This window comes from Sander lucioperca, chromosome 14, assembly GCF_008315115.2.
Source record: "Sander lucioperca isolate FBNREF2018 chromosome 14, SLUC_FBN_1.2, whole genome shotgun sequence".
Taxonomy (NCBI): Eukaryota; Metazoa; Chordata; class Actinopteri; order Perciformes; family Percidae; genus Sander; species Sander lucioperca.
The window spans coordinates 32,308,077-32,327,197 of record NC_050186.1 but is presented as its reverse complement, the minus strand read 5'-3'; the positions used below and the strand labels follow the sequence as shown (position 1 = coordinate 32,327,197).

Here is a 19,121-nt window from a genome sequence, read left to right as displayed (position 1 = left end):
TAAAAGAAATGTGCCTAATGAACAGCAATGAATGGTGTTTTACAGATTTTTTTCCTGCTGGTTTCACCTCTCAGGCTAGTCAGAGCCTTTCGGAAGGGTGTATGCAGCCTAAATTAGGAATAGCTGTGACCACTGCTCAGGGCTGGAAAAAGTAGCCTACTCCCAACTGTGTTTTTCTGATAATATTCTCCTAAAAAGTTAGAATTAAATGTCAGACATTGCAGCATAGTGCCCTTTGTAGAAAAGATACACACACACACACACACACACACACACACACACACACACACACACACACACACACACACACACCTAAACCAAACGTATGCCTGTTTGTAAGCCAGTCGATACAATGTCTTTATTAACATTCATTTTTCAGCTCATATGCACATTTTTGTACAATTTACTATTTTGGTTTTTGTACCATCCTATGCAATAGATGTGTGAAAAGCACACCTGACAACAGGAGCCGTGTAGCTCAGACTTACGGAGTACAAAGTTGGTGCAGTTCGAGGTTAGCTCTAGTTTTCACCATAAACGAACCACTACAGAGCTCGATATATACCCCGACTGCCTCATCAAGGTCTCGGTACGATTGTTTTGTCCACTTTTGGTGCACATCTGAGTGTGATTGTCGCGTTCTCACCTGCCCAAACAAACTGCACCAAGGAGGCAAATGAACTCTAGTGCGTATCAACCTAACTAAATGAGGCAGGTGTGAGATCCACAAAACAGTAAAATAGGGTCCAGGTTTTTCCCGTCTTTTAGTATGGTATATAGTTTATTGTGTATGTAATAGATGTATAAAGTACAAAATAACACATTTCACTCCAAATGGAGCTTTCTCTCCCACAGACAGCACAATCTATCATCTGCCGAAACGCCTTTCCCACATTCCTGATTGAAATTCCTCCATTAGTGATGTCACTGATTGAGAAAGCCAGCCCAGTTTTTCATATGTGCTGCCTATAGGTGCTGACTGAGCAAGCACAGCCCGCCCAGTGGCTTGTTTGAATTAGGTTTGACCAATCACAACAGAATAGGCCAGCTGACTAATCAGAGCAGACTGAGCTTTTCAGGAAGGTTGGCCAAGAGCTCAGACAGTGTTTCAGGCAGAGGAGCTGCAGCAATAGGCAGTATGAGAAACATATTTTTGAACAGTAATGCACGTAAACCTATTCTAGTAGATCCCAAGAGTACAACATAAGCTGAAAAAGTATAATAAATAAAGAGTATAATAGGGGCTATTTACTGTAAAGAAAGATTGAATCATGGGATGTTTTCTCCACAATCAGTAAACATGTAGCCAATATGGTTTTTAGCTAAGAATTTGCTTTTACTTTACAAACTCATTGTAACCTATGTGCCTGTGTTGTGTTCTTGCTGCACTAATTGTGATTGTCTTCTGCAGCTGCCACCAGCACCACCACTACAGCCAAGACCTCCAGTCACGTGACACGCTGCAGCGACAACCAGAGGAACTACTGCGTTAATGGAGGGGAGTGCTTCACCCTTGAAATCATGCCAGGCAGCACAAAGTTTCTTTGCAGGTATGATATGGACAGCAGGTTATAATACTGACTTTGATTCAAGTATTGGGCTGACTGTAAAGCTGCAAGAGAAACTAATAACACATCAAGCATCAATAAAAAGGATTTGAAGGTTCTCAACTGTTAAAAGTAATCAACATCACGCAGCATGTCTAAGTCGGTGTGCACAACGCAACCCGTCTCTCCCAACTTGTAAAATACTGATGCTTGGTCAGTGGCTCTCAGCTTCAGATAGTGACACAAAAATACCCCTTTTAGCGTCTGTATGGAACGCACCAGGCAGAGCAGCAGCTTGACCGCGACGCTGTAAGATGACGTAGTATTAAGAGAGACAATGGTAGAGAGTAGTATGAAAGACCCAAAATCCTCGTAAGGAGGTTGGTTGGGTGGTGGATGGGTCAAACAACACAGGACCTTCCCCCAGGAGACCGGTGTTCGTGTCCTGTTCTTGTCCCGCGTGTCACTGAAACATACATTTTGTAACCCCACCCACCATCTTTTCCTGAACCTAACTGTCCCGTTCTTGTGCCGTCCCCAACAAGCGCGTATTACTCTGACGCCAAAGGAGACTTTTTGCGGCAATAACAAATGCCAAAGGCACCTGTCCAAGTGTCACTTTTTGGCACGATGGGAATGAGAATGTGTTACAACAACAAGTAGATGTGCACACTTCCGTTTTAGTCGAGCTCCGACTCCACTGAAACGCCCCATGTTTACTGGAGCTCTATCGAAACAGGTAAACATGGTTTTGTCCTGTTACAGATGCTCTCTGCATCACCTCTTTCCAGGGTTTCTTAAGCTGACTAACTCTCTGTGGTCAGGAGAACATTATCTTTCAGATAGGGAAAATTGATGACCTCTTCCTTTGTCGGTGCTCCCATGTAAGAATACTGCAATCCAGGCCAATGTCTTCACTCTCTCTGTCAGCTCCCTGTGGTAGCTCTCATGTATGTAGGTCGTGAATGTGTGCGCTTCCCTGTCGTTCATGTATGTTTCTCCTAGAAAGACCATTGGCTTTCTTTAGTTTTAAAAGACCCTCAAAGTCAGAGAACCGACGACCTTTCTTGGAGATACGAGTTAGAAAAAGTAGCGCATCTTCATGATGCAAGAAAGCCTCAACCTTATTGATTTTGTTCCTCCATCCACTTTTTTCATATTTCCTGCATGTTCCACACCAATAAGCTTTTGTTTGCAGTGCTTTAAGCATGGTTTTCTCACATTGCCATTCGCTCATGAATCCTGCAACATGTATTGTTTTTCCTTTTTTTCCTGAAACAGTTAAGGAAATAATTTATAATTTCTGAATTAAAGCAAGAAAGAAATGCACTTTAAAGTTAAATTTATCATGACAACATAACCCACATCCAACATCGAAATACTCTTTTTTATTATTTTTATTTCTTGCACAAGTAATGTTTAGTTTAATTTATCTATTATGGACATTACAGTAGCATTAAAGCCAGATGCTCTACGTTAAGTGTTTAAAGTGATACGCTAAAACCCTGTCCTCAGGAGGCTTTTTGTTTTAAGTTATACCAGATCATTTTATTTACATTAATTACTTATAACCACAACAGTGGTTCTTTACAACAGTAAACCCTTAGTTAAGTACATTTATTTATTATAATAGTCATGCATTTATTTTTTTTTCCTTTAATGGAGCCTCCCAGCAAGAAATATTTTCACACGGTTGTACTTGGATAACCAGAGTGACAATAAACATCTTGATTTTTATATCTTTTGAACAGATTTACATAGAATTACATTCACAGCTCACATTTACTAGACTAGTCTCACATTGCCAGACCTTCCTCCACAGCGCTGTGGAGGAAGGTCTGGCTAGTCCACACAGCATTCCTGGATGGGAGAAAAACGTGCTCTGGTTTATTGGCATTTCTTTAAACCAATCAGAATTGTCTTGGGCAGCACTACGCGCCTGACTCATTGACGGCGCCGCTCCAAAATAGTCTCAGGAAGGAACTTGTTTTGGTGGAACATGTGTACGTTCAAAAGTAGTTTTAGTCGTGCAACAGAAAACTCAGATTGGACAGATAGTCTAGCTAGCTGTCTGGATTTACCCTGCAGAGATCTGAGGAGCAGTTAACCATAGTCCTCAGAAATCCACCAGAGGTTAGAACGCCAACAAAAAGAAAGAGGAAGGGGAGGGATATCCAGCTGGAAATGAGGGACATCCGGCAGAATTTTAGGCGGCACCATAGCAATCCCGGAAATGAAACGTCGTCGTAGACTACATAAGGCCTAATCATAAAATGCACCGACCTTACCGATACTGAATCCCACTCTAAACCATATCGCACAGTTGGCAGCCCTGATGACACTGGACAGCGACCAGAATGAGAACTTTCCTAACATCTACTCGATTGTAGAACAAAAAATCTACAAATCCTCTCAGTAAATTAGCAAGCCGTAAGGTTGATGATATGGTAAACAGAACATTCATTTTACATTAACTTTGTCTTAGTTAAATATTTCATTTAAGTTGTTTTCATGTTTTATTTTTAAACTCCAAATTCATTCGGATGACTTTCAGGTCAAAGAAATGTTTGACCGTCTCTGGCGCGTTTTTATTGATCCCACTAAATTTCTAGGCAAGACCAGCCCTACGAAGCAGCCTGATTGGTTGAGGATAGGCATTGACCTCAAGTATTTAAGGTTAGGATAGCTGATTGCTCAGGGGATAGGATTTGAACAAATTGGTTTCCGTTACCTTGTGTGAGCATGGACGCCTGGCCAATCATAGCGCATGAATGCTATTGAAGGGCGGGTCTTGCCTAGAACTGCATTGGGTTCCACATTAACGCGTCTCTGGCCCCTCCCGACTGTACTCAACACTCATACAACAGGTCTGGAGCCCTCGTTATTTTCGTTCATACCCTGAGAAAATGAGTGATGCCAGTAATTCTTTCATACCTGCCACTTAACAACAAATCTGTTTGTACAAGTGGTTCAGGAAGCGACGTGAGTCAAATTAATATTTACCTTAAACATAGCGTGCACAGGTTTTGTCGGACATGAGAATTTTAAAACCATTGACATTGGACATTAAAAAAACATTGTTTTGTGACTGTACACTGGATGTCTTTGTGTTTGTCATGTCTTGTATGTCCTGTCAGTACTGTTTATCTCTTCCCTTTCTACCCATCAACCAGGTGCTTGGCGGGATTCACTGGGCACCGATGTGAACAAGCTGTGCTTAAGAAAGTCTCAGACTCAAAACGTATGTGAAAACAACTGTATTCAACCCCACATGTCATTGCTGGTGTTTCACCCCTGTCATGTTTAAGCCAGGCATTGTTCCTGCTGTAACTCTATTTCTATGAGCTCAAGGAGAGCCCTCTAAATGAGTCTAAAGGCTTAAGCACACTCTCCTATGGAGTAGTGTACTAAAATTTGCATGTACTTTACATTTCATCACATCCATCCATGCAGTTGAGAGCAGTGAACTGCCTCCATCTAGGGTTGAAGTTGTGTGTCTTGTCTGGAGGTAAGACATACTAACTTCTGCTCCTCCCATTCAGCCTTTCCTCCATCCTCCCTAGAGAACACACTCGTAACCCGTATTACCTGCATCAGAACCTTTTTCCAAATGGTCCAGTGTGGTTGGTAAAGCAGTGATGATTTTGTCCAAACTCCGTTTTCAAAAAAAACACGTCTTACATACAGGAGACCCAGGGGATCACTGGTTGGTCTGCTGGCACATTGAGACTAACGGAGCCATTACTTGGAGCCCTCAATGCTCCTTTTGATTGCCATACTGTATGACTGCTATTATTTGAAGTTGGGACAAGACGCACCCACTTTTTGAAATTAATAGTTTTGACTCAGAGCATTCTGATGAAGGATTTTAAAATTGAAGGCTTTGAAAATGTCCAATAAAAGCAATATTTTAAATCTTTTATAGGCTGCTAATTAAAGCTATATTTTAATATTTTTTCAGGCTGCTGTAAAAACGAAACCTCCTGTTTAGCCAGACCCATGACATTCAGTGTAGGTGGGAATGTCAGCTGTTCGGCATAGCGATACCGCGTGAAACTGCCGTGATATCATCTTCAACGTCAACAACACTCGCTGAATCCTTTCAGCCAACTTTTGCCAATGGAAAACCAAAAAAGAGCGAGCCGAGTAGTGTCAAGTCGAGCTGTATCATGCAGTGGAAAAAAACTGCACATGTTGCTATTTGGGTGGGGTCATGCCAACCCATATATGGGATTTTGTTACAGGCAAGACTGTCCTGGAGTAGCTGCAAACGTACATGCAAATTTCAGTCTGCTGTTAAGACAGTATTCAAACCATAGAGTTTGATGGAGGGCCTGTGCAAAAAAATAACTTGTTCCTCATATAATCACCTTAAACTGGAGATGATAATTCAATGTCTTGTGTATGAAGGTCGGAGATGATTAATAGACTGACAGACTATAGCTAGACATATTGGTCTAGCCGGCCCTTCCTGCCAACACCAGTGATGACTGTCGTGGGTTTTGCGTTTCTTGTATGAACTAAGTCCCTTTCTCTTCTTGTCTGTTTCTTTTGTTTCCTACTCAGGTGTCCAAATGAATTTACTGGTGATCGCTGCCAAAACTATGTAATGGCCAGCTTTTACAGTATGTCTATTTTCTTATTCTACCTGTTCTTGGATTGGAGCATGCTTAATTAACCGTTGTTGTGCTGTGTTTCTGTTCCGTAGATCTGTGATTTATGCAGCACTAAACAATTTGCATGTTAATGTTTGTTTCTGCATGGGGTATTGTAGAAGTTATAGAAATGTTATGTCCATTTCAAAAGACCCAAAATTAAGAAGTTAGCAGATTTACCATTTTTAAAGTGGAAGATTTGTAAATTGTCAATGTTCAAATCTTTACTGTTTGTTTAAATATATACCTGTATTTTTACAATAGACCTGATATATTACTATTTCTATAAGAACACAATCCAACCAATTGCCAGTTGGAATAAGCAGTGTTCCAACTACATACAGTATTTATGTAATTGTCTGTTTTAAATCAGTGATCAAATAACCTTTGCCCGTAAATGATGAGATATGATTTATTTATTTCTTAACTGGACCCAGGTTATAGTAAATTTATTTTTGACATAAATGAAAAGATAAATATACACGTGATGAATCATAATAAGGTAGTATTTTTGATACACTTTAGTTCTAGCCCAAGCTATGCCACCAATCAACGAGAAATTTAACAGCATCAGTTTAGAACTGCAGGTCTAGACATGCTAAAGTGTTCCATTTTTATAAATGTGTGTCAATGATGTATTGTGAGAGCAAATGCTACTATGGATGACCAACCAGCTCTTCTTGTATATTGTTCTAGTGGTATGACTTATTGTCAAATATGAATTATTTCCGCAGCAGTTAGTGATGAAACTGAATCGCTTTATTTACATTTTCTGAGAGTTTATCTGTGGTTTCGCTGAACCTAGGCTCACTTTTAAAGCAGTCAGGTAGCAGTTGCATTTTAAAACCCGAACATCTGGTTTAGCTGAACTTGTTCTAACTTGACAGTAAGAAAGTCAGATGGCCTAGTGAACAGGTGGTACAAGTGATCAGACTCAAACAAGAAAGTCAAGTAGGCAAAACAGCACTCCAGTTCAGTAAATCAGACTATTTCCTCAGACCACTTTTGGGAAACCCATCCACTATGTCTTAATAAAACAAGTGTGTTGGATTTCATCTGCACCTGTATGGTGAGCCAGCCTGTTCTCGCTCCCAACACGTAAAACACTGATGCTTGATCAGTGGCTCTCAGCGTCAAATACCTTCACAAAAATCCCCCTTTAGCGTCTGTATGGAACGTGCGGCGCTGTAAGATGTAGTATTAAGAGAGACAACGGTATAGAGTAGAATGAAAGATTGGATGTCAAACAACACAGGACTTTCACCCAGGAGACCAGGGTTCATGTCCCGTTCTTGTCCCACATTCACTGAAATGTACATTTTTGTAACCCCACCCACCATCTTTTCCTAAACCTAAATGTCTCGTTCTTGTGTCACATGTCAGTAAAACATACATCCTCAAGAAGTGACGCCAATAGTCCCAACCCAGAGTGTATATATATATATATATATAATATGATGCCAAAGGGCTGGACGCGAGTCCCGAGAGCGTCAAATATTGACGTCAAGAGTCCCGACCTAGCGCGTCTAAATGTGATGCTAAAGAAGACTTTTCGCGTCAATAACAAATGCCAAAGGCACCTGACCAAGCATTGCTTTTTGACACAATGGGAGTGAGAATGTGTTGCGGGTGAGCAGTACATCAGGGGACAGCCCCATGTTCATCAACCAACTCAGGCTCAATACCATGAAGACCATGGCTGAGCTGAGCTAATTGCTTTCTTGCCTGGAGAGCAAACAGCACTGCCCAGAACTAGGGGACTGTCTGGGACAGCACACTCATCTGGGTCAGTTCTACAAACCAATGAGCCACTATTTTGTGTGGTTAGCTGTTCCTGCTAGAACCTTCCCAACAGAGAGTTGGATAGATTAAGTATATGTGCGCACTGGCCGTGGAGAACACACAGCTGAAGGTGCGGCAAACAGTGGTGTGGAGGCTGGGGGCCGGGGCAGCGGCGATGGTGATGGGGCACTGGGTGTGACAACAAGGGAGTATCTTCAAGCTGTGCGGCTGATTGAGGTATGGAGTCCTCCTGCTCCGCTCTGGGTGGCATTATGTCCCCGCTGCTCTGAGTTGACGTTGCAGGAGGTGCTGGCACCTTCTGAAGGCATCTGGCGTGCCAGCGGGTGCCATCATCTAGGAGGTATGTGGCTGGTCCCAGTCGGCAGGCCACTTGCTGTGGTGTGGACCAAAATGATGCCATCTTGTTCTCCCTGTGTGGTCGGCGAGCTCTCACCCAGTCTGTCACAGTGATATCTGGTATCCAGAAAGTCCACAATGACCTGGGAGGTGACGGAGCCGGTAATGGTCAGCTCAGGCCATTTGGAGTGTAAATCATACACTACGACCAAGAAACGCTGATAGTGGGGGGCCCCGTGGATCTTGCCACATATGTCTAACTGCAGATGCTCCCATGGCTTTGAGGGCCAGGCCAGAGGTTGCAGGGGTGGTGGAGGTCGGCGGCCGGTTTTCCCACTCACAAGGCATGCTGGGCATTCTTTAACGAGGGCGTCGATGTCTTTGTCTATGCCTGGCCACCACACCAGGTCGTGGCATCTCTGTTTAAGCTTCACTATGCCCAGGTGGCCGTCATGTGCCATGGCCAGCACACGGGCGCAAAGGGCCCCTGGAATCACAGTGCAAAGCCCACGTGCCACACATGTGTCATTCCAACAAGAGAGCTCCTGCTTGACCCGAGAAAAGGCTAACAGCTCCTCTGGTAATTCCCTTGGCCATCCCTGACGAATGTAGGTGCTGGAAGATGACTGGATCCTGTTCTGAGGCTGCCTTCAGGTCCTGTAGAGTGACTGTGGACTCGAGCGGAGTGTGTAGCACGTGAATAATCTCACTTTCGATGTGGTTGACGCTGTTGGGTGGGGCCTGGGCAGGAACTCACCGAGAGAGAAGGTCTGCAACGACATTATCCTGACCCGGGGTGAACTGTAGAGTGTAGTTGTATTGGCGAAGGCGGTCATACCACTGATGCAGTCTCAGCAGCTTGTGACTGGTGCCAGTAGAGGAGAGCAGAGCAGTCAAGGCCTGGTGGTCAGTTCTCAGCGTAAACGGGCGGCCATAAAGGTAGAGGTGCCACCTCTCGCACGCCCACATGCAAGCGAGTGCCTCCTGCTTCCCAACTGAGTATCCTTGTTCAGTTTGGTTCAGAGCCTGGGAGGCGAATGCAACAGGCCTCTCCACGCCGTTCTGTACTTGTGATAGTACAGCCCCTATCGCCATGGCTGAGGCATCACAGATGACCAGGGTGTGACTGGATATGTCAAAGTGTGCCAACACTGGATGTGAGGTAAGTTGAACTTTGAGAGTTTGCACTGCCTTGGTGCATTCTAGAGACCAGACCCACGGCTCATCTTTCTGAAGTAGCTGGCGCAGTGGGGCTGTTATGGCCAAATACTGAGGCATGAACTTCATGTAATAGCCCGTCATGCCCAGGAATGAAGCAAGCTGGGCAGCCAAGGTCGGTTTGGGGACAGAGAGGATGGCCTCCACATTAGATTGAAGGAGGGAGATGCCCTCAGTGGAAAGTCAGAAGCCTACATATTCAATGGCCGGCACAGCAAAAACACATTTGCTGCCATTGAGGGTTAGACTGTGCTTGGCGAGGGCTTTGAACACACTTTGCAGGCAACTGTCATGGATAGCGGTAGTAGAACCATGTACCACCACATCATCAAGGTAGATCACAACCGCTGGTATACCTGCCAGCACTGAGGTCATGGCCTTTTGGAAGCAGGAGGGGGCGGAGCTAAGGCCAAATGGCATCATCGTGTAGCGGAAAATACTGAGGTGTGTAACGAAGGCTGTCAGATTTCTGCTTTCAGGGTGGAGGGGCACATGGAGATAGCCCTCTCTGAGATCCAGTTTTGAAAAGACGGTGGAGCCGTGAAATTGTGCTGTGAGCTCCTCAGACGTGGGCAATGGGTATGTGTCCGGGATGACTGCTTTGTTTACTGCACGGAGGTCCACACAGACGCGATTGGACTAGCCACACAACAGATTCGAAATCCATGGTGAAGCATCAGCCGGCTCAATTTAGAATGCAATGGCAACAGCCTTAGCTAGTGTCAAATCATCTGATTCGAGTAGCAACGTCTCCCTGATTTTAGACTGTAGTGTGTTCAATCAGTTGATCACGTATCATCTCGTCTGTCAATGCGCCAAATTTACAATGGCTGGCTAAACCTTTCAGGTTGGAGACGTACTGATGGACGGACTCACCTGGGAGTTTATGGCGTTGCCTAAACATAAACCGTCTCAATAAAGCACTCTGTGGGGCAGCAAACTGGTCTTTCAAACTGTCCCTGCATAGTCTGTATTTGTCCCATTGCCGGTTAGCGTCTCCAGTATACGTTGTCCCTCGACTCCCAAACAGTGCCTCAGCAATGCTGTTTTCCGAGCTGCACTCACGTCGACTAGTCCCCTAGCTTGAAGGTACGTTTCAAAAGACTGATTCCAGCGATTCCACGGTATTGTAGGCTCACCGGGAAGTGTGAGGAAAGGAGGTGGAGGAGGAAGAGAAAATTCGGCCATTCTCGTCGCCAAATGTTGTGTATAATAAGGACGCTGGATGAGAGGTTTAAGCACACAGCTCACTTTACTTTCAGGAAACCGGAACTGCCAATTTCAGACCAAAACAACTGCATACTAAGCATGCGCCGAGGCGTTACCAAACAAACACAGATTAAGGCGTTACCAAACGAACACAGATTAATTTGTCCTGAACGGACATAACTGTGGTGTATAGGTTTAGGCAGAGAAATGATAGCGTTAGTGGAAACCAACACTGACTGACTGTTGGATGTGATGGGATATCAAAGTCAGGCATTTTGTACACCCAAACATCTACCTCCTACTTCCTCTCTAAGAAGTTTTTCAGTGATATAACAAACCCTAACCCCTGCTTCTGAGAGAGGAAAACCATTACTTGCGTGACCACAAGGTAGTTTTAAGCATTTGCATTTTCCTGGTGAGGAAAATCTCAAAGTCACAGCCATGATGTTTTGACTAGCAAAAGCAAGACAGCTCTCACTGCAAAAACACATATCAGTGTGATCGAGATGAGAGCAAGAAGAGAAGAGAAGGAGCGTTGCAGTGTCTCTCACACTGTAGTTGTTCAATTACGTTTGCTCTGCAATTTTTTTTTATTTCATTTTTTATTTTACACTAAGTTTTGTATTATTGATTTCTCTAAACCAGTGTTTCTCAAATGGGGGTAAACACACCCCTAGGGGTACTTTGGAGTACTGCAGGGGGTATGTGAGATCAGTAATGCATAATTCCTAAAATAATTACACAATAATAATGACTGAATTTTGTGATAAATTCTAAACATTCGAAGTGTAGCATTTAAGTGTTCTTCAGTTACAAAATTGTTGTTTAGTAAGTCTGACACTGAAGGCGCAGCAATGTAATGTACCTCTTTATTTAGGCTTTTCTTTCTACCAAATTTCTTTTTTGCACTGGTCAGGGGGTACTTGGCTAAAGAAATATTTTAAAGGCGGTACATTATTGAAAAAAAGTTTGAGAAACACTGCTCTAAATCATCAAAAATAAACTGATAATATGCATGTTGGGAATGGTGCATGGTTGTCATAGCATGCTAGATGTATAGTGTTTAATGCTGAGTGTCTATTGACTGTTTGGCATGGAGGTCTACAAATGCAGGCACACTGATAGAAGTGCATGCACCAAGCCACATCACTGCAGTAGTGCTGCCTTCAAGTTAGATACATTAAATATCATATTGTATTCGCATCATTTAAAGTATTTCATTATAGTCCAACATGTGTTTTAAAAAACTGAATTGGTGTTTTAAAGGTACAGGAAACCTTAAAATTATGAATTTGTAATGAACTAGGTGTACACTAAAGCACTGCAAGAAATGTCATCAATTGCTGTGAATTTCTTCTAATGTTTTTATCATCTTTATTCCCTGATTCACGGGCTGGGATTTAAACAGTTTGGCAGTGTTTCATGACACACAGAAGAGTCCAGCATGTCTCTTTTGCTTTGTGATTGTCATTAGTGTTGAGAGAATGGAGAGAATACCCATGCCTACTTCACAGGGAAGGACTATTACAGGTGAAACATTTGGCGGATGTTTCGCCATAAAACCTCCAAGGAGCTTATTCCAAGCGACAGAGAAAAAGTATTATGTGCAGAGTGCGTTTTTACTCAGAACTGGATACAAAACAAACTGACAGTTTAGTGCAGAAAGCAAGGGCTCTAGTGTTGGAATATTGTAAAAGCCTGGCAAAGAGTGAGTTTTTTCCAAATGAAAAATGGAATTACAACAATGTACAGTTACCCACACATTTCACTGTTAAAATTTTTCACTCTGCCTTGAGGCTTGGGAAAGTCAGTGTGAGGAGGTCAGGGTAGTGGATGGCTGAGATTACCATCAGATATTGTAAGCATGGATTTTAAAAAAAAAGCTGGCAATGGATGAAAATGAATAAAGACATCATTGAATGTAATTGTCCAATATCAACACTCTTGACTGACAACAGGGTTGCAAAAGACAGTGAAATAGAGAGCTTGTTTTTTCATATGTTGGGTTGTTGATGTTTTTTATGTACTTTAGTTCTGTCATTCCTCAGGTGCAGCCAGTTGATACTCAGTCAGTGTTTAGCACACACAAACTTTCGATTTGGTTTCCTGTTGTGCTAACCTAGCATTTTAATTCAGGTTGCCAAAAGCTTATCGGGCTGAAACATTCAGTTTGTTGCTATGAGATTCATGTGTCTACAATGAGTCATATAAACAGCATATTCTGTTTGGAAATTCCAATGGCCTTTTTCCGAGTATAGCATTTATCAATTAAGACGTGGGATATGTCGGTATCACTCAGGTTTTAGAAGCATTCTTTGGACATGTATACAGCACATTCAGAATATGTCTCAATCAGGGTTTTTATCGCAGTTTGTGAAAGTTTACAGCCTCTTGCCCCGCTCTCGGTCAGCTCTGTGCGTTGCTATGGTTACTGTACACAAACCAACCAGCCAACAGTTTGCTGGGCTGCGGTAGAGATGCATGGCCAAAAGAAAAGAACACATCTCTGATCAGAAGGAGAAATGCACCTACTTATAAACATTACAAAAGACTTCATCAATATCAACAGTTTTTTGGATATGAGCAGACCTTTTCAAGAATGTGGTTCAAGGAATGAAAGAGAGACGCTGTGTTCACACGGTCCAACAAGTCTTCCACCGCTGGAAAAGTTTGAAAAAATCCTATTTTTGCACAGCTGCATGTAAACGAAAATATAAGTGTCATTAGCCATGGAAACAGGTTAGTGTTAATATTGTCTTTTTTGGAATAAGTGCATGAACCGGAATATTATGTGCAGATAAACGTAGTGTGCCATGTTTGTGTTTGGCCATAGCAACCTACACCACGTGGCTTTGTCGTTCCCAATTTTATTTGCATTTAATTGAAATGCACATACTACCCTGGTGCCTGGAAAACTTTGAGAAAAGTCAGAATAAACTCTTTTCGATTTTAGGTGTTATTTGTTTCCTGTACCTTTAGGATAGATTTCAGATACTTAATGTTTATACAAGTTCATATAGAAAGTCCAAGTGTGTAATGTGTGTATAATGACTGTGTTACCCTTAATCCATCAAGCTAAATCTGACTACATCTCTTTTACCTTAAAAACACATTAACCACAAATATTATCTCATCTGAAAAATCAAATTTCCTTTTTGTGTCACCTTTCTGCACTGACAGAACATCTTGGGATTGAATTTATGGGTATGGATTGTTCCTTCCTCTGTAAGCTAAAACCCTCTACTAAAGCTAGTTTTCTCTTGCCAGATAAAGGGATCATACAGCCTTGACCATCAGCACAAATAATATATCACATTTGCACATATTGCAATCAAAAATAACACCAACACATCAACATTATTTAAGCACTGTGATGCATCTGCAAGCTGTCAAACGTGCCTTTTTAAATGCAGGTCAACAGTTTACCGCTGCTGATTTATTTGAGTATACCATGAAAGCCAAAGAGGCTGTACATTTCTGATGCTGTATGTTCACACCCCTTCGGCTCTCCCTTCCTGCATTTTCTGTTGCAACCAGTGTTCAGCATGAGCCAGTAGAGCAGCATCACTGTCCTCCTAACTCCATCCATGCCCTTCCATCTGCCTTTCTGTTTCCACCTCCAATACATCTATGTTTTCAACTATTCTCTCCACTCTTCCTCATACTGTAGCAACTCTGTACTTTCTGCCTCTTCTCATCACACATTTGCAGAAAAAAATGCATTCAAATGTCTAATATCAACCTGCCCAAAGAAAGCTGATGAGAATTAGCTTTTTGGCTTAATCTGGCACATTTACCTCACATTGATTAATTAATCTCAATATTTAGTTTTTTTTCAATTAGGCAATTACATTAAAATGGAACGCAATATATTCTTATACAATGCCAGCACTAGGACAGTTGACTAATTTAAAAGGTACTGCATGGACCCTGCTGCATCCTTTCAAGTTCTCAGTTATGGCTGACAAGACAATTAAAGGTCCAATATGTTATATATTTACTGTCGTTAATCACAAAATGACCACAATATGTCACCAGACATTAAGGAAACATGCTAAGTTAAAATACTATCTCCCTGACAACAATGCTACGCAACAAAATGCCAAAATTTGTTCCCCGCTTCTGTTCAGCGGTCGTAGTCGACAGACGGTGACTGTGCCTTGGTTACAGACGGCAGTGAGGTTGCAGTCTTTTTAGCGGCTGTTGCAGTGACGTTAAGCCGAGAAAATGTGGCCGTCAGTCAGGCACAAACCTCCGCAGGGTCACGGCCTTTTTAGCGGTCGTTGTTGTCACGTTTAGCCGATAAAAGGTGACTGTCAGCCGGGTACAGAGCTCCGAAAGAGCACGGGCTTTTATAACCGTCAACATAAAAGCAACTAGCAACTCCGCTGCAGAGTAATGTCTGGCAATGCGAGACTAGCATCTAGCTAACATTGACATTGTGGGACATTGTGGGTTTAGCGTTCGCAACCTGGCAAACGCTTAAACGCTTTCTGTCAGTATTACATATTGGACCTTTAACCGACACATTCATCAAACAGTTTTAGGCATAAAACCAAATTTCTCTGCAGCTGCTTTATGGAACACTGATATGATATAAATGAGCATTTTATTATTTGATTGCACTTTGGTAAACTGCATGCAGCTGTGGAAAAAAGAAGCCACTGATGATTTATATTGGTGGGGTAAATCTGGGTATATTAAAGCAAGGTCAAAATGAAGCAAAATGTACAAGCAATGCAAAAGCAAAGATATAGAGATTCACCATAGGAGCAGACCTTTATAATACAGTTACCATCTGTTTCTCCATAATGAGCCTAAGTTCACATATGTATTGAATGTTTTATTTCAAAAATACCATTTGGTATGCAATATGCAAATGTGCTTGGTTATGCACAGTGTGTTTGACAATATAAAAACACCTTAACTATTATCCTGCTAAAATACAGTTTGAAAACAGGACTTCCAAAAGTCCCAGGGAGAATGAACATAAAGGATGGTAACTTACTTCAAAGTTACTCCAAAAATGAAAATGCATATTAGAGCTTCTCAATTTGCTAAAATAACAACAGTGCAAAGAAAGACCCAACACTGAAATATGCAGGTATGGGTTTCATGCTCAGTGCTCCTTACACAGCATTGATGAACAATGAAGGATAAAGTGAAGGGAAACAGGCCAATGGATTAGAAGTAATCTTGGAGATATTATGTGATATCAAAGTGTTTCCATGTAGACTCCTTTGAAATGAGTTTAAATGTTTTCCATGCAGGTATATATATAAGTGTAAGTGACGCACAGGACAAGAACGGGACAGTTAGGGTTAGGAAAAGATCATGGGTGTGGTTACTAAATGCACGTTTAAGTGACATGCTACCATTGCTGCTCTTAAAGCTATAGTGCAATGTTTCTGTCTCCCCCATGAGGAATTCTAAGTAATGACAACAAAACTGTCTGTCCAAGGAGACATGGAGGATTAAAAGAGGTTTGTTTAGAAGAGGTAATTATCTTCACTCGATTTTCTGCACAATCACCGGACGCCACAATCTTCTGAACATAGCCATACTGAGAAATACAAAGAGAGTTGTGTGGAGCTGATAGTCTTAATTAGCTTTGTAGCAACTCATTTGGCAATGGCTTGAATGCAACGGACGTTCATTAACCACGTTATCTTACAGGTGAGAATGGGTTTGAAAGTCAGGATACCTCGGCCTCTGCTGCTTTGACTTTTTAAACTGTCTTCTCACTAGTCCCCCAAATTCATGGAAGCACAATACTAAATCCCTGTAGTACCACTTCAAGCGCTAAAGTAAATCCTTTGTTCCATGAGACTGACCACATTTGGAAGTACTGTAGTACTAGAAAAAAAGCCTAAGTAACCACAGTCAGTCATAATTCCCATGTTCGGCTGCTGTGAAAGCTTCATGAATGAGGGCCACTGTGTCTCCAAGCTCAGTGGATTAGATTTTAATCACGTCGATAGTAGCAAATGACTTCTGATACAAGGATGCAAATGTAAAAACCTCCTTACAGAGCCTTTGCTTATTATTTGGGTTTATGGCTTTAATGGTCGTAATGTATGTGTCTGTATGTGTGTGTTGTACACCTAAAGTTTTAAGATTGGACTGTCCTCTTTTTCAGAAGCTGAGGAGCTGTATCAGAAACGTATTTTAACAATAACAGGAATCTGCATTGCACTCCTAGTCGTTGGAATCATGTGTGTGGTTGCCTACTGCAAAACAAAGTAATTCATGTTACATTTCTGTTTCATTTATGACTTAAAGATACACTCCCTGATTTTAATATAGTGCCCAATAGTTCCCCCAGTTCCCAAAATCTCCACAAGTGTGAACTGTGTTGTGTTTGTTTTTTGCATGGCTAATTTTAAAAGTTAGGCTACAAAATAACACATTTAAGAATAAGTACATGCCAATAAAATACTACAAAAAAGTATGTGAATAAATATTTAGATCCAAGAACAAATCCAATCAATAAAATGTCTAATAGGTGTTAGGATGAAATTGAGATGTTTTCTCAGAGGGAGACTACCTGGGTGTCATGACAGCAAAAGCTCAGCCACCTTGAGTTTTGAACTTTGAGTCGGAAACAACTATTTTGTTCTGATCAACTGAGAGGCCTAAGCCAGTGAACCCAAAACTGTGGTAATAATATGTCTGTTGAGTCTTATCGGGATGGGAAGTCTTCTGCGCAGCAGAATTTGGAACTCATAGTGATTGTGCTAGAGCTTCTAGGCTTAAACATTAATACAAGAAATTACAATAGTCAAGACTCAATACCAAAATTGACCCAGCGGTTTTTGAAAACCAACTTTGAGTTAATAGCCAGGTGGTCTAATGTACTGTAACATTTCAAGTGACCTCATTCAGACAAATGTCCTGGGTTTTACAAATACATTAAGCTAGACATCATCGGCATAGCAATGATCAGAGATACAGCCAAACCAAATGAGCTGAGACATTTGGGGATTTTGTGGTGCTATTGGACACAATAAAAATATTATGAAGTGTATTTTGTATTGACCTCAATACGTAAAAAAAAATATCAATTACCATTACTACAGCCAAGCCGTAAAATGAAATTGGGGTATATTTATTACTTTATATATCTACATTTGGAACTTTCCCCTCAGACATGTTGTCCAGTTGTAATCTGGGCTGCTTCACAATCTAGTTTGTTTCTTCACAAACAGGAAGCAGAGGAAGAAGCTCCATGACCGTCTGAGGCAGAGCCTGAGGAAAAAGAGGAAAAATACCAATACTGGTATTGGCCCCAATCTGGCAAGCTCAGCCAGAGGACGTCAGATTTCTAACTTGCCTCTTCAAGATTTGCAGCTTATCAATGTATGCTGCATTGGTGTTAAATAAAAGGTGTCAAAACCTGTTAAATCTGTGCACACATGTCAATTGTCAATCTGTTTTCTGCTCCTCTTTTTATAGCAATGTAATGGGACGACTATACAGCATGCATCTGAGATGGAGACAGAAACAAACTTCTCAACAAGCAAAAGTGCTTTAACTGCGCATGAACCCACCACATTCACCCACATCTCTAGCCAAAGGTAAGGAAGAACTTAAAATATGCTGTAAGGTTGGTAAATTTGGTTTTAATCAGTCAGAGCTTGGTCCAGCTCAGCACCAGCCCAGCCACTCTGGCTACCCAGCTAAATCAGTTGAAACGTTGTCGATTGCCATTGTCGTAGTCTTTATCCACAACGTTGATGACGGACATTCCGCCAGATGTTCCTCTTTCCGGCCGGATGTCCCTCTTTCCGGCTGGATGTCCATCCCCTTCCTCTTTCTTTCTGTTGGTGTTCTAAACCCTGATGGATATACGGTATAAGGACTATGGTTAACTCAGCCTGGTCTCACAGAATTCCGTGAAATTACGTGTACCACGCATTACGTGGTGATGGCACGGATTGTGGGAAAATTCCGTGTGGCCACCACGGAAAACAATGCCAATGTAAAGTCAATTAGAAAATGACGTAGCATTAGCAGCGACTACGGTAGCGAGTAGTATGAAAGCCCCAAAATCCGCGTAGGCAGGTTGGTTGGGGTAGTGGATGGGTCAAACACAGGACTTTCACCCAGGAGACCGGGGATTGTGTCCCACGTGTCACGTTTCCTAAACCCAACCGTAACAGTCCATTCTTCTTTTCCTAAACCCAACCGTCCCGTTGTTGTCCCGCATCCCGTTATTGTTTTCCTAAACCCAACCGTCCCGTTGTTGTCCTGCATCCCGTTATTGTCCTGCATCCCGTTATTGTTTTCCTAAACCCAACCATCCCGTTCTTCTAATCCTAAATCCAACCGTCTAGTTGTTGTCCCGCGTGTC

At 42.1% G+C, this 19,121-nt stretch overlaps 1 protein-coding gene across 2 annotated transcripts in view; it reads left to right on the top strand.

Moving 5' to 3' along the window:
• nrg1 (neuregulin 1) overlaps nt 1-19,121 on the top strand; it is a 45,845-nt gene that overhangs the window by 9,757 nt on the left and 16,967 nt on the right. For both annotated transcript variants that reach the window (XM_031287340.2, XM_031287341.2), the window contains exons 2-7: nt 1,412-1,550; nt 6,114-6,172; nt 13,949-13,972; nt 16,908-17,010; nt 17,977-18,127; nt 18,224-18,345. In XM_031287340.2, the coding sequence (XP_031143200.1) occupies nt 1,412-1,550; nt 6,114-6,172; nt 13,949-13,972; nt 16,908-17,010; nt 17,977-18,127; nt 18,224-18,345 (598 nt within the window). The remainder of the gene's footprint in view (nt 1-1,411; nt 1,551-6,113; nt 6,173-13,948; nt 13,973-16,907; nt 17,011-17,976; nt 18,128-18,223; nt 18,346-19,121) is intronic.